The following is a 19115-nucleotide window of genomic DNA, read 5'->3' as shown; positions in this document are numbered from 1 at the left end:
GTTGTTGCTGTGGAATCTAATGAACTTGGGTCCTAATGTGCCTGCATCCTCTGCCTGTATGCCCATGCAAATTTACAAAGATAGTCTGTTGTTTAGGTGAACAGAGCGTTTAAGCCAGAGGTGGTCACGAGGAGCAGTAGATGTTCCCATCTTCCCTGGAATCCAGCCCAAATGTCAGCAGTCCTCTGAAAAGGGCTTTGCTGGTACAGTTCACTCTTCTTGGAGATAGTAAAATGGAGAACCAAGTCTTTTGATGTTCTCTTTGCACCAGACTGTTAATTGAGTAGCTACAAAGAACAAGAGATTCCTTCCAAGACCAAACATAAATGGTTCTGAGATTCAGACTCTCTCTTTAAAGCATCACCTGGTGATCCCCACAATAATGATATGCTGAAATGCATCAGGTATTTCTGAGATTTCTGTTCCATTCAGGCTAAGAGAATGTTAGATTTGAGGTGTTAAAAATTATTAAATTGAAAATTTTCTGAATTTTTTCCACTGTAGAAATTGTCATGTTTTGCTAATAGTCTTCTGAAACACAGATGATAATGAAAGCAATCTGGTAAATAACTGCTTCATTCAGTTCATTGGCTTTGTTCCTTATTGCTTCAGATTTTATTAATAAAAATTCTCTCCACTTGCTGAAAACATGATTGCTTGCAAGCATGGTGCTGTTAGGTGGCCCTTCACTAGCAGCATTGAAGATACAGCAAGATGTGCTGTAACTAGATCTGGTTCATTGTCACATTTTTCTAAACCAGCTACTAACGAGGTGGATTTTTTCCCCCATTTTTACAAGAAGCACAGTTTCAGACAAGACTCTTCAGACATGTCTTGCTTCTTCAAAATGCTGCCAATAATTTCAGTTGAAGAGAATAGAGCCATGCATGGAAAATGCTTCACAACAAAGCTGATGGATGGATCTGGCATAAGCTTTATTTTGTACTTCTGTTCTTGGATCAAGAACTGAGAATATCTCTTTAATTTCCTGTTTGATGAATGTAGTAGATGTAATATTCTTCTCAGGCTTGCTTTTTGTTGTGAGGATGTGAATGACATTGTGACTTTTTGCTTCATGTACAGTGTTTAAGTTGTCAGTAAATAACAGTCACAGTAGGCATTTGGAATGCTTTCTTATGTAACTGAGGGAAGGTGTTTGCACCTGCCCTCATGCTTTGGTTCATGCTGGATCTTCTGTTTGTTTTCCACAAAAGTAGCCTTGGCCTTTGTAATGCAAAAACAAAACACTGGAATAGAACCTGAATTTAAAATTATTTAGAAAGTCAGAAAGCTGTGAGAAATACGTCCCAGCCAGAACTGTGTGTGATATTGCAAGAAGTGTCCTCTTGGGACCAGGTTTTATCTTATCCCATAGTCTACTCAAATCCACTCCACTGAGGTAGGACCCACTGGTATTCTGACTTTTTCCTGTGTTTTGTTAGGGTATTTAGTCTATGATGTAACTAATATATTGCTTATCTTGCCCAGTAAGTTTCTGAATAAGTTTCAGTCAGGCAGTTGCACTTAAGAAGTCAGGATTTCAGTATCCCCTCTGTATTTAAGTGGGTTCTGATAGTGTCCTTCAGCAGTCCTCATGTAGTGAAATAATTTGCTGGAGGGTTCTGTAGAACAAACCAAGTCATTGAGGTCACCCCTGCTTTGGCACAGGCAAGTAGAAGGAGCCTTTTCTGCCACAGAAAATGGCAAGTTTATTACGTGTTGAAACTTTACTCTAGGAAAAATAAAATGCTGCTTTTCAGTGGTGATATGATGAGTAGAATTTACCCTTACGTAGTGCTAAACTTAAAATTCAGCATATGGACAAGGGTGTGCCTTGCTTTTTATCTGTTAGCCTATATCTATAAAAATTGTTCTCATTCAGGTATAGTGTCTGTTTCTCAATGGGGAAATTTCATTCTAAGCTTTAGTAGAAGATGTGTGTAGCTGGCAAGCAGCAGCACCAGCAAGAATAAATATTATGTAGCTCTTACTTAGGGCTTTTGATTAGTGGATCTCAATTCATTTCCCTTCCCACAAAGAGGGAAGAGTTAAAACTGTTTCCCATACAGAATTGCATAGCTTTCAGTGAATTTTTCCTTATGTTGTTTCTGTGTGGAAGGGGTTTTTGGTTTGGGTTATTTTTTTCCCTTCTGAGAGATCTGTGACCTAAGTCCTGTCAGTACAGTAAGTATTCAGTATGGTGCCATTTGTTCACCAGCTCATGTGCCTCTCTTGCCTTCTGGAAATAGGGTATTTGATACTAACAGAGCTTACACATGCTGTTGTAGAGGGGTTTGAAGCATCTTCTGTTTCTCCTGCAGATCAAAGTGGCTTGTGGAAGAAGCAGTATTCACTGGGAGATTTTGTGTCAGGCAGTCACTTCTCTGGAGGTTTAAGTGAAGAGTTCAAAAAGGCATCCTTTTCCCTTTTACTTGGAAGATTCATAACCCAAACTGCTGGCTCCCTTCATGGGATTTTTTTTTTTTTTTTACATGAAGCCTTAGAATATGGCTTCTTACATGTACTTACTTGAATTCACGCCTTTAGTCTGGATACACATTCATTTGACTCCTCCACCAATAATTATACAATCAGCCAGATCTGTAATTCTGAAATGCAGCCTAGGTAGAGCTCTCACTGGTTGGTAGTGGGAGCTGTACCATGTTGGTAGAGCAGAGATAGAAACCTACTTTGCACAATGCCTGTCTGCTTTTTCAAATTCTGCTATTGTTTTAAAAATCCATGCCCTGCATGTCAGTCATCTCTTGTTAAAACAAGGCCTTTGACCAGGAGCATTCATTGAATAAGAATTATTTAATGCAACGTGATGCAGAAGCTCACAGACTGGGAACTCCTGAAAACCTGGCATGGGAGGATTTTTTTTTTCCCTTCATTTGTCATGAAGTTGAAATATGCAGCTACTCAGGCATGAGAGGATGAAGGGAGAAAAAATAGGTTGTGAACATTATAGTTCATCCACATACTTAGAAATGAGCAGTCACGTTTTCCCAAATTATGCAACTGATTTAAAAGTAATGATATATTTTAAAAATTATGCCCCAGAGATTTGTGCCTCCTGGATAAAAAACTCATATCATTTTCATATTTTTCTCAGCAATTCCAAGAATTATAAAACCGCTTCTTAAAAAAAACCCAACAATTCCTAAATATTCTTTTCTTGTTTATGAAGTTTTCACTGAAACATCTACCATCACCAGAACTGGAGAATTTTGTAGTAATATTATTGATGTAAATTGAATTCCTTCTTTCCTGTGCCATCCCTCTGCTCCACCTAAAATGTTGGTATACTTGGGCAATGTAATCAGTGAGGGATGACAGTGTGAGCAATAGTATTAGGTAAATTTACTGACTGTCTCTAAAATCAGGACTCTGGTTGTGCAGTAAACAGGCAGAAATTAATGTGATAGCCAAAAAAATCCATTACCCATGCAAATTTCAAAACAAAACCAGGTTTTTTTTTTTCCTTTCAAAATCCTGCCTCCCTCTTCAGGAGAGGTAGGGTTCCACACTGAAATGTCTGCATGCCCTCTATGCAAGTGAAAGCATTTTCAGTTAAGAAATGACCCTCCCTTTGTCATGACCCTGAATCTGGTCACCCTGATTGCTCATGGTGATGTCACAAGCAACAGAAACCAAGGCTCCTAGAAAGGATCCATATAGTGAGTGTCCTCCCTGTCACTGGAATTTTCTGAGTCTGTCACGTCTGCATCATTGGCCAGCAGCAAAGATTGACATCTTGATTATTGGAATGTGCTGTGCTGGCATGTCCCAACAGTGGGGCGTAAGCACACTTCAAAGACATTGAACCTGAGACTAAAATTTCCCTTAATTTGGGCTCAGACAATTTGGATTTCCAAGTAGAATCCATTATGAATTGCAGGTGGGAGAGGTGGTGTTGTGGAGGAAAGAGTTTGGGAGCTCTGGTTTTTCAGCTACAGCTTGTCTCTAATAGAATCATGTCAGAAAACAGTGTAAGTATTAATAAGAATGAAGTAGGATTTTCTGCATTCACTGTGCAATTTAAAATCTTGCTTTTGAATTACATGCTGTTCCTAATTGCCAGACTTTGCAATAATGTGATGTACAAAGGAACATGTCAGCCCTTGTGTATGTTATTTACCATGTTGCTTTGCCTTCCCTTTCCAGCACTTACAGAACCCAGCAAACTTCCATAATGCAGCAACAGAGCTCCTGGACTGGTGTGGAGACCCCAGAGCCTTCCAGAGGCCATTTGAGCAGAGCCTGATGGGCTGTTTGACGGTAGGTCCATCCTGCTGTGACACTGCCTCCAGTTCTGTTTTATTCTATGCTCACTCTCTTGTGGCCAAGGGAACTTGATCTTCAGAATCTGCATTTTTAAGGGAATTTTTGTCATTTTCCCTTAAATACATAAGGCCAGATCCTTAGACCTGTTTATTTGACTCCCTTGCTTAACAGAAAGCAAAATGCAATAAAAAGAAGTTAGGGCATAAGATGGCTAAACATTTTTAGTTAGATTAACCAAACTAGATTTATTTAAAAATTCCCAGGCTAGATTATTTGTTATACACATACAGTATTATTTCATGGTTTGAAATTACTAGGCCAGTCATGTTCTTACAGAATAATGAACTTTCTGGGTATTTGGTTTTCTTTGGCATTTTTGGTAGGGCTGAAGAACTTCTTGCCTTTTATTCTAAGTATGCTTTGCTTCCAGCTCAGCAGTGTTTCTGACATGCCTGTTCAGCTTACTTTGTTGCATGTATTGACTGCAGGTCTAATCCTGATATCCTAATTCCAACAGTTCCATTGATTTCAATGCTTTTCTTTCCATTCATTTTTCATTAAGACCACTGTAGTTCCTAAAGTGACTTCATTATAGTGCACTAAAATACATATTTGTCTGTGCAATTTTTTTGTTTGGAAAATTTTATTTTCTAGCAGCAGTGGTCCAGAACTGTTATGTGGAGTCAAGACTCTCAATAAATTAAATTCTGACTGAACAGGAGGGTTAAAAGCCTCACTGCAATTTCCCAAGCAAGTTGACCTAAATTGTCAAAAAAGAAAAGAAATTCTGAAATTATTAATGAAGATACTGTCATTTTATTTGTTGTGTGGCAGAAATGCATGGATTATTTTCATGCACTGTGTAGCTGGTATATCTAAACTAGACATTAAGACTGAGATTTAGTTGCCAGAAATCCAAATGTTAAGGAATGGCTCCATCTTAGTGTGCTCTAGTGTATAACATCCCTCAGATTTGTATGTCAAAAAGTTAGAATAAATCCAGTTATAATAGGAGGTGCATATAATTCTTCCAGTCAGAGAGAAAATAAAACAAAGGGAGTTAAAAGCATTACTTCCAAAGATAGACCATTTAACAATTCTGTTGGAAGTAAAAGTTATCAGTAGCATCAATTATGAGAAAATGCACATGATGACCAATGTGACCATAACTATATTTTATTTATACTTTTTTAAAACTTGGCTAGCATTTTTCAGAGTAGCTTTTGGGGAAGGAAACATTCACCTCAAGTATAACTGGACAGTCTGTGCACAGTATTTCTGTGCAGCTCCTGCTAGAACATTGTGAGTCTGACCTGCAACTTCCTTGCAGTTTAAATCTTTTTTTTCTACGTGAGCAGATCTTCAGCTCTGCCCAAGTGGAGGGTCAAAATAAGGTCTGACTGCCAGTGATTCATTCTCCTCACAAAGTGTACAGAAAGTGGGCAGTAAATGTTCCATGAAAACTGGTGAGGTAAAACACAATACATGGTTTTCAGTGTGTTGAAATGAAAATACTGTTTTACTTCTGACAAGAATGAAAGGGAAAAAAAAGCCTTACTATCTAAGTACTGTTAATATTTCAGCCACATGTAATACTTTGCTGTATTCTACTCCCTGAAATCTGAATGGGGTGTCATGCCCCCCTCCCCAAGCTTGTGGAAGAGAACTGTCTGCAGTGTAGGACTGACTGGTAGCAGCACCTTTATCACATGTTGTGATCTCATTATATTCCTGACAAGGAAATAACACAGGAACTTAACCAGGTGGCTTATTCCATGTTTGATAAATACACAGGATTTGCAGAATGCCTATAAACTGCAATGAGTATGTTTCTTGTTCTTAATTTTAAAATCCCTCTAAGAAAGATGTTCTTTAATTTCTCATTGTGTACATCCCTCTTCCTCTTCCTGCTTCCCATTAAACAGACTTAACAGCATGGTTGTATCCCAAGAGGTTTGTACTTCCTGTATCTTCTTAATACATTTGCAGTACAGTGGGCAAGGTCTCTTTAAAAAAAATTATTTACTCCTTTTTTATTTTTTTTCTGTTTGAACTTGCTCATACATAATTTCTTTCTAATTAATGTGTTCTGATTTATAATTTAGCAAATGTGGATTTCCTTACAGGAAAAGGGGTTTATCTACTTTTATTTAACAAATGTGATAGAAAGTCAGTCTGTTTTCAGAGAAGTTATTCAGAACATTGCAAATAAGTGAAAAATAGCTGAAATACCGGAATATCATGAGTAAATTTAACATCAGTTTGCATAGCTGCATGTTCTGTACTATCAGGAGCCTATTTTTCTTAATGCTGACAAGGTTTACCAGTGTCCTTCTTTGTGAGAATTATGGTAAAGAAAACGAAAATCAGTATGAAAGTCTATTCAACCACTGAAACAGGATTACTGTTTTATTTTGCCAGCCTTTAAAATTACTTTCAAAATCAAATTCCCATAAAATCTGCATATTTTTGGATATTCTTTTCAAAGCAAGTAATCTCTACCATCATTGCAATATTTGAGTTGTGTGGTTCTTTAAGGCATTTAATTTGGAAATTCTACAAATACTAAAAATGCTCACTTGCTCATAAAGCTTCCCCTCTGCAGTATTGAGAATGATTTTTTTTTTTAATGTTTATGTCATTCTGCTCTGTTAACTCTCAGACCAGGGAAAAAGTGGTGTGCTAAACTGCTCTGGAACCATCAAGGGATATGAAATGATCATATCCTAGGAGTGATAACACAATATATACTAATCCAAATTGAAATTTATTAGGATGTCATGGATGCAGAAGGGCAGGCTCTCCCAGGAATGTGCAAACCATTCATTGTTACACTGCAAAGTTGAAATGCCTCAGATGTAATGACAGGTATAATGCTGGGGTATGAATAGCAAGCTTAATAGATTATCACAGATAGGCATAGCATAGGTAGAATAGGTGTAACATTCTTTGCATAATTTCAGTATTTTGTATAGTTCTTTGCAAAAATTAAACTATTAGATTTAATCCTATTAATAAAGGACAAATAGGCTCACAGTCTTGAAATAAGGCTTTAATTTAAGAAGTGGTTCTTAGAAGCAGTTCTGTTTATCTGGACACACCATCTTTGTGTTGGGACTGTCAGTAATGTCTTGTAACTTTATAACCACCTGAATGTTTTCATTCCTGCTGCCCATCTTAGAATGGATGCAGAAGAATGATCTTAGAAATATTCTGCCTATAGCAGAAGCGCTTCCAGCTTCACTTATGGAATTACTGGTTTTGATAATATATAGAATATGTATATAGAATAATACATAGAATAGGCTGTTGTAAAGGGTTTTCTTAGACTGTAATATCAGCACTTAGAGAAATCTTGGTGGCTTGAAAATTTCATGAGTTTGCTTGACAGCAGTTATTGAACAACAACATGTGTAACACGTATCTAGTGTTTCTCTTTCCTTGGTGAAATTTTTTTTTCTTATAATAACCTGTGCACAGTATACATACTGGTTATTTGGAATAGACAATTTTTCCATATCAGCAGTACTTTATAACCCTGGAGTTACATTTGCTACTGTGAGCTCCAGTGACATTGTATGCAACGTAACAGGAATGTTTTTTTTATCTCAAGAAGAAGCTCAGGATTTGATACAACAGCTAAATTTTGCCAGAGAGGTACCTAATAAGGTATGTAAACTTCATTTCAGTAGTCAAATACTTAGCATTTGTTAAGTAAGGATACTTTAAATGATTACTCATTTAGAGTTTAAATAATTTCCTTTTGTGATAAAGAAATTAGACTAATGCAGTCAAGGCCTACAAATAAAATTGGGGTATTTCTGTGCAGTGCAAACAGTTGAAGAGAAAAGGATACATGGGTAAACCAATGGTTTGTCTATAAGTAGAAAATATTTTTTCATTAACTGAGCCCCAAAAGCTGTGCCTCTTCTGACCAAAATGTGATGCATGTGCATCATGATGTTATGTTCAAACAGTTCTGACAGACACTAATTCTAGAGCTTAACTTTTTGTTCTCACCCATTACAGAAAAAAAAAAGTGAGTGGGTAATAAAAATTTATAAAGAATACTCATTTCAACAGATAAATGTCAGGAATAAAGGGGTAAGCTTTAATCTGTTTTATTTCTTGCAAGTTACAGTCTGTGGAAAGGTTCCCTTAAACAGCTTTTACAAAACTCATGCAAGCAAATTATGATCTCTCTGAGACAATAAAATTTCTTCTAACTTGCCAAGAAAAGCTAGGTGTTATTTTTCAACAGTAGTTATTTTCAAATCAAATAGACCGTCTGCAGGCCAGAAACTGAATTATAATTGAAATCATTGATTCTATAAATTATTGAAATGGCAATGGATATGGTTTTCTTTTGTATATAATACTACTTCTTCCATAGTGTTATGGGGAACTGATGAAAACGGCCTCCACTTTCCACAAACCAGACCTAGCTGGTTTCTTACTCTAGCACTAGATTATATTATGACAAAGCTGATAGTCTTGATAAATTTAAGAATATAATTCTCTAAAAATGTACCGTATATGGCATTACCTTACAGTCTTCTAAAATAAACAGCTTCAGCTACTACACAGCATTTTAAAAAAATAACCCTTGTTAGGCCAAATCAGATACCAGTCCAAGCAAAGAAATCCAAGTACATGAGTCACTCACAAGTTAACTTTTCTCCTAACCATATCCCAATCCATGTGGATACTAAAAGTCATGTTTAACAGTAATGTTGAGCATTATATCTCTGTGTATGGGAGACAAAAGCAAAATATTGGTCAAAAGCTGTTCAGGAAAGAATGCTTCAAAATAGAAATTACTGTCAGTCAGTATTTGGCCCAGGGTGTTTCATTCATTTCTGCCTCTTCTCAGGTCCGGTGTAGCCTCATCCCACAGGTCTGCTCTTGCCAAGCAATTTAACATGAAAATTATCTTATTGAAGGCTTTGGATAACGTTTGTGTTGGTGCTGCAGCAAAAATGGAAATGAGGAGACAGCTGAGGCAAAATGGACAGATTTACAGACTAGTCTGCAGCCATAAAGGACCATAAGGGCACTGCCTTGTTCTCTTGCTGTGCTTCAGCTTTACAAGGCACCAAGTTTATCATTCTTTAGGGCTCTTCAGTGTGTCTGATCAAGAAATAAAAAAGTGAGAGAAGCAAAGCTGTGTTAAAGCTGTGCTACAGTTACTCTGTAGCTGTATCTAGGGCCTTTAATTAAAAAAAATTAAATCCATCACTACAATGGTTTTGGACAGTAGGAAGAATTTAGGTGAGTGAGTTGTGCTTACCTGAACTGCTGGTCAAATCACTGAATGTAAGAGAGCTTCTGTAGTGTAAACTGTTGTCTCTAACCACTGTGGCTGGGATCTGAGTCTTTTCATCCAGAAGTTGAAAATACTTCTTACTCCAGATTGTCCACAAAAAGCTATGCTGAAATAATGATTGAAATAGTAATTTTAAATGCCTTCTCCGAAATCCTAACATTCTAGACTTTCCTCTCCAAATACTGGGTTCGCCTCAGTCATCAGATGAGGGAAACTTACCCATGTTTGTGAAAAAAATATTTCTCTTTAAATTAAAACAAGCAGACAAACAGGACAGAAAGCTATAGAGCTGTAGTCCTAGCTGTATTTCATCTAAAGGTTATTAATTTAATTTTTTTGTTCTCTTGTACTTCTTACTGTATCTTTGTACTGCTGATGAGAGTTGCTGAAAAAATAAGCATCAGTTTCTCAACTGATGCAAGTATCTGCTAAAAGTTCATGTTTCAATGATACTGATAGAATAATAAAGTAATCTTTTGAATTGGATTTCTCTTCAGAAAATCCTGGAATTGAGATGGTTCAGATGATTTTAGATCATTTTATGGAGAAAAAAAATCCTAATTGCTCCCAGTGTCATAATACAGGAATATATATTTTAGCTTGTCTGATACCTTATGAAGAGCATAATTGGTTTTAAAAGACATACATGTTAAAAAAGAAAAACATACAAGAATGGCATATCTGAGTAATGTGAACTTTCCATAATAGGATGGCTCAGACTGCAATGCAGCTGCTGCTGCATTGACTTTGTGCTTGCCTGGATTCATTCTGCTTAATGCAGAAAAGTACATATTCAGAAATCAGCCTGTGACATTCCAAAAATCAGATTTCTAATCAGATTAGGATTTGAATGCGATTAATTAGACGGAAGAGTTGATTTAGCACATCTATACGCAGAAAATGGCAGGTTGCAGCTGCCCCTGAGAGCCCTAGAAATGTTACATTCACTCCTTGTACCCAAGACTTCCAGAGGCAGAAGTTCAGGTGGAGGGAGCAGTGCTGCCATCAGGCTGGGCAGGCGTGTGCTGCACACACCCTGTGTTTGCAGAGAGCTCAGGGTGTGTGTGTGCTGTGCTGCCAGGGTGCAACACTGCTACAGAGCAGCCGGTACTGCTCCTCCTTCTGCAGCTCTTCCTTCCCAAACTTGGTCACTTCGTGGCTTATTTAAAACTCCCAGATGTGCTGCTCTCCAAAGTGAAGTGCTTTTGGAGCTCCCTTGTCACTTTCTTGGTATGGCCGGTGTATGTTTGGTGCTAATCGCTGTTCTGAGTGTGGCAGGACTCAGGTGGCAGCAGTGCTGCAGTGACCAGCTGGTTTAATTACAGCTCAATCCCTGCCTCTTCTCCTCTGAGACAGTTGTCAGTGGAGAGGGTTGAGTGTAGTGACCTTCTCTTCGATGTTTGTAGTTGTTAGAGACAAGCAGAGAGGAAGAGGATGTAAAGGAAGAGACACCCTTCTTCTGCATGATTTATGTCACCTCTGCAGGAAGCGTCAAGGAGGGCATGGCAGGCATACTGGCTTGTTTTACTTTGAAAATATGGCCCTTATCCACCTTATAGAGTGGGAAATATTTTTTAAGAAAACTTTCATTTGAATATAAAGATTCTGTAAATTCTCTTACATTTGCAGAACCTGCTTAATGCCTGTCTTCAAGTATGGAAGGCAAGAAGCTACTTAATGATATATGTAACTTCCCTGACTTGCATTGATTGTCTCTGTTATTGAGGCAGCCCTTCTGTAACTGGAGTGTAAGAGTCTCATCAGATCAGGACTTCATATCACAGATGATTTCTTCCTCCTTTTCCTACCTTTTTTTTTTTTTTTTTTCCCCTGTTTGAGGCAGATCACTATTCATGTTGGAAAATTCCTCAATTTGCTTCCTGTTTATCTGATCTTTGTGTGTTACTGAGGGGGAAAAATTACCATCTACATTGCAGAATTCTAATTACAAAATTTCTGCTGTAGTCTTCAAACTGCATTCAGATAATTTCAAGTATGCACAAGTGGCTGAACACGGAGCTGTCTGAACTAGCAATCAGCTGGCATTTTTAGTTTTGAGCAACCAGCAAATTGAATTGGTAAAATTCATTCTGATGCCAGCAGGGGGGAGTGCTCTTGACTGCTGCTAGTTAAGAGTTTCATTGAAAGTGCAACATAATGGGAAGGGAGTTTAGAAATAAGCAGTCATGTAGCTCTCTTGATTAACAGGGCTGTTAGGTTGAGAGCTGCATTGTTCCAGTACTTCGTGGGGTGATGACAAGCAGGGCAGGGAGTGAAGCTTCGTGGAGAAGCTCCTTAGCCTTGCAAAAGGAGAAAAGAGGCAGGGGGGAAGTATTGCAGGTAAATTCAGCAGAGAAAAGATGCTGGTAGCCATATTTGTCTGCTTTTCATGTAATTAAAACCTCACTCTCATCATTTTCTCCTCACTGTCAATGACCCTGAGAGTTCAGACATCTGGAACTCTGCAGAGCTGAGTCACAGACAGTGAATGCAATGTCTCGTTTTTGAAAGCTGTTTATCTGAATTATTCAGATTAAAGATTTCAGAGGTTTGGAGTGATGAGATTTTCTTACTGGCAGTTGATGTTAATAATGTTTGTTTGCAGATAGGGTATATGTTCCTTTAAAGACAGCTTAAAATAGCTGTTTGTGCTGTATCTAAATTCAAATAAAAGCTAGGTGTTGCAAGTGTGTGTAGGGAATAGGCTAGCTTTTCTGAAGCCTAGCTGTCTGGAATGTTACTGTAAAAGAACATAGAGAACTATTAGGTGTTAAACCTTGAGCTGGCCAAGCACCTCTGTCACCCATGATAAAGGATGATGATCTCAATTTATGGCAACTATGTCTGTTTGGCTTTTTTTTTTTTTTTTTAATTGCAGTACTTTTCAATGTAATGCTATGTTATGTATGGTTAGGTTAAGAGGAGTTCTTACAGCATTGCAGAATGAAGTCATGGATGAGCATGTGGTGCCATCTACACCTTGTCTGAATTTTTGCTGGTATGCTGGGTTTGAATTTGTAGTTAGAGAAAGAGTTTGCAAATGGTATCATAGTCACTTAGCCATAACATTTAATGGATTGTTGAAATTGTTGCCTTGATCCCATCTGATCCACACCTGAATAAGACTGAAATCACGGGAGGTTTCAAATGTGGTAGAATTCCTGGGACAGGGTTCAGACTGAGCTGGATGGCTCCAGTTGGCAGCAGGTGTCTGGAATCACTGAGGTTTGGCTTGGGACAGACCTAAGGGACCATGCTGTCTACTCTTTTTCTCCAAGCCAGGATGTGATACAGATACAGTCTGATCTACTGTAAATCCCCTTACCCTCCAAAATCCAGAGAATGATAGGTAGGTCAGTTTAATACCTCAAACATTTTCCCAGTGAGTCACATATACACTGAAAAGATGAATGTCTGTTCCTAATTTTCTATTTAGGCATGTAATTTTTCTTTCCAATCTGTAGTATTTCATGTGTGTCTTTGGTCTCATTTTTGCAACATTTTTCCAGGTTATACTCTTACCTCTCCTGTTAAGTGTTTGCAGATTCTTTTGCCTGCAAAACCACCTAGAAGTTTTGCAGCTAACTCTGTCATTGTCCAAGTCAGGACAAAATACATAGAAATTACCTCTAAGAAGCACAAGTTTTAATTTGACAAAGGACTAGTAATTAATAATCTGAGTAAAATTTATACTTCTGTCATCTGGGCTCTATTCCTTTGTTACAATAGGTTACATAAGGCAATGTCAAAAAACGTGTTAGAGTTAGGATATGGTAACTTGTCAAAGAAGGAAATTGCATGGTGCTGATGAATTCATGATGATGTTCTGTATTGCTCACCTTATATTTCTTTGATAGTTTGTCTTTTGCTGTCTGTCTGGATATCTGTACTTTCTAACAGTCACCTTTCACAGTCTTAAAACTAGATTTGGTATATCTCCAAGCTCTCTGTCTTGAATGAATTTCTGAAGATAATATTAGCAGTTACACTGTTTGTCCAGGCAAGTTCCTTTGAGACACTCAAAGGTAAATTTCATCAGGGTCTGCTGACCTGAATATATTAAACTTACCAAATGTCTTGTAGCTATTTCTTTGTGGTTTGTGGATCGTGTTCCTATGATGTATTTGTCATCTTGTTTCTGAGAATTCTCAGTGTCTGTTTAAAGTGCCAGGGGGTCCCTTGCATACAGAGGAAAGTTTGACAAGTACCAAGTGAGCAATGTCTGACTTGAATTGTAGACAACCTGAAACAGGGTTTTGGGAGGGGGATGTATGATCTGTTCCATTGACCTTAATTTTGAAATAAAAGTAAGTCTTTAACCTGTCACAGGTGGAAGGAAAACATGAAATACAGTCAATGCAAGTACTTGTAAGCCTTGTTAAAAACTTCAGACAACATGCAGCTGGCATCATGTGTTCAACTATGAGTTCTTTTTGCAATGCTGTAAGCACTTATCATAGTTGACCTAACCATCTCTTGTAAAGGAAATAGATGTGCACTGCCCTATTCATGTTGACCAAGCTGAGGCAGAAGGGACCAGAGTAAGCCCTCTTGAGCACAAGTCCACCAGTTTGTTTAATAGACCCTCTTTCTGCATTTAAAGGAGTGCATACAAGAAAACTGTAGGTGGAAAATTACTCTTGGCAAAACAGAAATTTTATTAGAAATATCTGCTTTCTGTTAAGTTTCTGTGGTTTTTGTTGGTCTTTTGAGAGGAAGAAGGGACTTATCGTGCAGTTTGTCAGTAGAAGTATTTTATTTCAAAGCTAGATTTTTTTTTTCTAACACAAATTTCCAATTTGTTTTCCCTCACACTTTGCATGAAGAAGTAACTAGCAGTTTGACTGTCTGACTTTTGCACACTCAAGTTCAGATCCTGCCTTTGTGCTCAGCCCTCGTGTGGTGTTTGCTGGGGTGGGTGCTGCCAGGCTGTGCTCTGCCCATCGGGTGTGGGGTCAGCCTTGGGCTGCACACTCTGCACAGCTCTGCTTTCCTTCCCCCTGAGCTTCATGGCACTGCTCCTCTGGCAGGGCAGATTAAGAACAGGAAACTGGTGTGATGGGGGAGTATAAAAAGTTAGGCATCAGCCTGTGGTTAGGACTGCACTGACCAAGGGTTTGCAGTGTACTCAGTGAAGACAGTGCAAGCAGAACTTGGCTTTTGCGGTTTTACAGTTCTCTCTGTTCCCTGAGTTACTTTGTAGAATTTTTCCATAATTAGCAAGATGTCAGTTAAGAGTGGTGATTTGGTTTCTTGCTAGGAGAGTCTCAGGATAGGTAGTTTCTTGTTTTAAAATGAATCTGGTATATAAGCAGCCAATGCATTCCCTGAGTTACTGTGTGCCCACTGATGAGCAGGTGTATCTGCCTTTGTTCCTGTCCAGTTTCAAAATAAATGCTTTAATGATTATGTGCTTTTGCAAAACAGAAAATAGGAGAGCCCTTTCTCCATTGTTTTACAGACCAGATTGGCACTCTGAAATGTGTTCCTCTGTGATGGTGGAATAGATGATGGCCAAAGGAGTTTAGATAATGTTTGTACATTAATGAGACATTGTCCTCAGGAGCCTTTTGCAAGGTGTTGTTTTGGGTTTCTTAGAAGAGCTTTTTGTCTGTTTTCTTCTCATCCCTCAATATCTTTTGGGTGGCTGAAGTACAGTGATACTGGAAGTAGAAAAAGGAAACAAATTTTCAAGTACGTAAGTGTTTTCCAGGTCTCATGGCAGCCCACCAGTCTTCACTCCTAATGCTAATTTACCATGAAACATGACATACCATATTCTGCTCTTGTTTTTCTGTTTTTGAATGTTTTTGTGAGTGGGTTTTCATTTATTATTATTAGGAGTAGTAGTAGCTTATTTTTTTTCTTATTTTTGTAAGATTGGACCCAGAGTCTTAGGCATGATACAACAGGACTTCTAAGTGTAAAGCATTAAAGGCTGATCTACCAAGTTGGAAATGTTTTTTTGTTTATCTAAAATAAATGCATTATTTCTTTTATTTTATTACTTTTTACTTTTCTATCTAAAAGTTGTAATTGTAAATGAATGTGATAAAACAATAGATGTGTATTATTGTACTGACTATCCCCAATTTTCGTTTCTTTTTCCTGAAGTTGTCTTCTCAGTTTTGATGTTGGAAGGGTTAAACTTTGGGAGGGAACACACCCACTGATTAAGCCTTATGAATGTCTCATTTTTAAATTAATAGGATCAACAGAACAAAAAATATACCTGTAAATTTCATTCATGTTAATTCTTTTTTAATAAATAAATTTCGTTCTTAATTGTTCATTAGGAAAAGTCCATATATTGGAAAAAGCATAGAATAGTGTTTGTAAGTTATCACATATGTTAGTTCTTCACTGTTCTATACAGTTGTTTTTTGCAGTCCTGGACACAGAAAATTGCAGTGTAATTTATTAAGAAAGAAGCTTTCAGATAAAGAAAGGGTAGGAAAAGGATATTTTCTTGTGCTGTAAGCTATTAAAGATAGGGACTTTCTTTTGCCTCAGGAAATGGCATTCTGTTTCTTGTGCAGTTCCTTCACCATTGTTTTAATGCAAAGAAGTAATGGCACTGTTAAGAATAATCTGTTTTATCTGTGCCTGAGTCTGAAGTCATCATGTGCCACTGGAAGGCAATAGAAAAGCTGTGCTGTGTATAACTTTAGCATCGTTTGGCAGGATGACTGTGGTATTGTGTTTGTACTATGCAGATTTTAAAGAGGATATGTTCTTGGCTGATAGCTGAGTTGCTGGCTAGGAGAAACAGATGACTGCTTGTTGTCCTTAACTCCAGTCTTCAATTTGCCTGGTTTTGCTAGTTCTTCTAGATCAGTCAACAACAACAGTGTTTCCCTAATTTAATGTTAGGCAAATGCTTCTTGCACAGGCCTGTTTATTCTAAAACTGCAGCAAATGTGCTTCCCAATACAGTATTGTTGAAATTCAGCAAGTGTGACACTGAGCACAGTGTAGGACAGCCCTGCCCAGCAGCGTGGAGAGGGCATTATAACCTAAGGGACCTGGCACTGCCCCTGGGAGCAGAGCCAGGAGCTGGCAACAGAGAGAGAGACAGGATCTCTCAGCCTCACATCTCAAATACAGGAAGGTGTATTCTATACAATCTTTACTCACATTGCTCTTCCATTATTTCTTCTGGCTTTTATCTTTCCAATTTTCATGGAACTACCAGGCCTTTCTTCTGACAGGTGGTCAAATAATTGGATCACCAGAATACTCCTGTGTTCACTTCACTGTGCTTGTTTTGGAAACTACTGGGGAGCAGTACCTTATACCATGTTTGTACTGTGCTGTTGCAGCAAATTCAGGTGTCTAACACAAGTGCTTTCTAAACAAAGCTTTCTCTCTTTCCCTCTGCAGGTGGTTAGTCGAGTGGCAGCTCAGCAAGGATTTGACTTGGATCTTGGATACAGGCTACTGGCAGTATGTGCAGCCAACAGGGACAAATTCACTCCAAAATCAGCTGGTAGGAAAAGCCTTTTTTTCATGTATTGTTGATTCTCAGATGATCATATTCTGTAAAAAATGCTACCTGTGACTGTCTTGCATTCTGTAAAAAAACAAAACCAAAAGCAAACACGTATTTGGTGCTTATAGTTCTGTTGCTTTTAGCATTTCAATAGCATGCTCTTCTGAGGATACGTGACTTTGGAAATTTATATTTTCCCCAGCTAGTGCTGTTTGTTGCCCTGTTTGATCTCATGGATGAAATGCTGCTTCCAGAAGCACAGATGTTTTGTAATTTCATAGTGGGAATGAACATGCTCAGACCCCTCTGTCTTGGTAAACCATTGATTTTCTGTCATGTGTCAACCTCTAAATCTTTCACATCCATTCTGCATTCCCTGGTTTATCTATTGCAAAAATTGTGCTCCTTGACTTCACATGCCTGTACAAACAAGTACCATGGTTTTGTGTACATATAGTCCTTAGCATTAGAATTTTGGGCCAAGAGTAGGTGGTAATTCTATTGCTGTAGTGTGAAGTAGCCATTTTCCCAGTATTTTATAGCAATAATCTGTTACAGGTCTCTGACCAAGTAGCAATATTTGATCATGATGTATCACCATTGCTCCTTTTAGAGATTTAGAAAATGCACTTAAGGGTCTTCCTGCTTCTCACATGTTCGATTTAACTGGAGCATTTAATTCTGGTTCTCCTTTTCTTAGCTGATGAATGTCAACATAATGTGCACTGGCTTGGAAAACAGGAAGATAATTGTTCCATTCCAGACTGAGCGTGGATAACTTTTCTGCTTAGTACTAAACTGGTATGCAGTCCCCATTTTGGAACATAAGGAAAGGTTCCCTTCTTCCAAAACAGTGACTTTTAGCCAACTGATTGGGTGTTAATATTTCTTTTCATGTTCTTTTTCAGTTTTTATCAGCCCCAGACTTCTTTACTCATGGCTACCTTTTGTCCTAATTGCTAAGCAGTTCCTCATGCAAAAGTGGCTTTCACATCAAAGCGTCTTCACTGGACTTACTGTTTTATTTCTTTGTATGGGAAGGGACCATTAATCTTACTAAATGTTGAATAAACTGTCTGATTTTCATCCAGGAAAACTGTGTGGAGGATAAAACGTTCCGTTGACCAAGCACAATGTCTTTTTTTTTTCTGACTTCCTATTTAGTTTATCCATTAGTTAGCTTCTTGGTTGTTTGTTTTATTTTTTAAGAGAAAACTTAGCAAGGGAGGCTTTCCAGCTGTGGCAGCATTAAATTTTCTTCTAAAATACATCTGTTGCCCCCTCTTACTAATTCTTCCTGATGTGCATCTCTATCAGTGTGTTGTTAGAGGTAAGGCTGAGAATCAGATGTTACAGTCCTTTTCCTTTAGGGCTCATTGAGAGAATAGTCTTGAAAACTGCTGGTCAGTCATCATGGTCTAGAGAAGCCCAAGCAGTGTTTGATTTCTACCAGTAATTACTTTTTTCAGGAACATATGTGAGGGGTTTTTTAATCTTAGTATTCAGTAGAGAGTTCAGTCTTTCCCTTTTTAATTGATAGAATACTGAGAAAGCTGGTAAATCATGTGCTCTTTTCTCAGTATATTCCAAAACCCTTCTCAGTCCTTTGCTTTGCTTCTTATTTCCCAGTTGTATATATAAGTAATTTATTTTCAATGATCTAATATATTTGGTTTCACAACTCTTTTAGTTTTACTATGTGTACAGTTGTTTCACCAGGTCTCCCTGGTGTTTCATCATGCCCATCTACACTGTTCTTTTGGTGCTCTTACTAACTGTGTTACATACTCATATTTTGGGGTATACCATAACATATTTTGTGAAATGTCACATATAGCCCCTACTCTAAGGTTGTCACATTCATGTATGAGCTCTGAGAGCTGCATCATTGAATATGCAGTTTGAAAGACTGACAGACTGGGATTACAAAAGCGAGGTCATTTCAGAACATGCAGACTTTTTTAAAAGGGTTATTTTCCACATCAGAGTGTATTAACATTTGCTGATTTT

At 37.9% G+C, this 19115-nt stretch overlaps 1 protein-coding gene across 8 annotated transcripts in view; it reads left to right on the top strand.

Annotated features, from left to right (window-relative positions):
- The window catches only part of ZMIZ1 (zinc finger MIZ-type containing 1), a 334693-nt gene that overhangs the window by 191942 nt on the left and 123636 nt on the right, over positions 1-19115 (top strand). For all 8 annotated transcript variants that reach the window (XM_079311881.1, XM_079311887.1, XM_079311882.1 and 5 more), the window contains 2 exons: positions 4168-4281; positions 16997-17102. In XM_079311881.1, the coding sequence (XP_079168007.1) occupies positions 4168-4281; positions 16997-17102 (220 nt within the window). The remainder of the gene's footprint in view (positions 1-4167; positions 4282-16996; positions 17103-19115) is intronic.

This window comes from Erithacus rubecula (assembly GCF_903797595.1).
Source record: "Erithacus rubecula genome assembly, chromosome: 9".
Classification (NCBI taxonomy): domain Eukaryota; kingdom Metazoa; phylum Chordata; class Aves; order Passeriformes; family Muscicapidae; genus Erithacus; species Erithacus rubecula.
The sequence above is the reverse complement of the archived record's forward strand: the minus strand, read 5'-3'. Positions and strand labels throughout refer to the sequence as shown.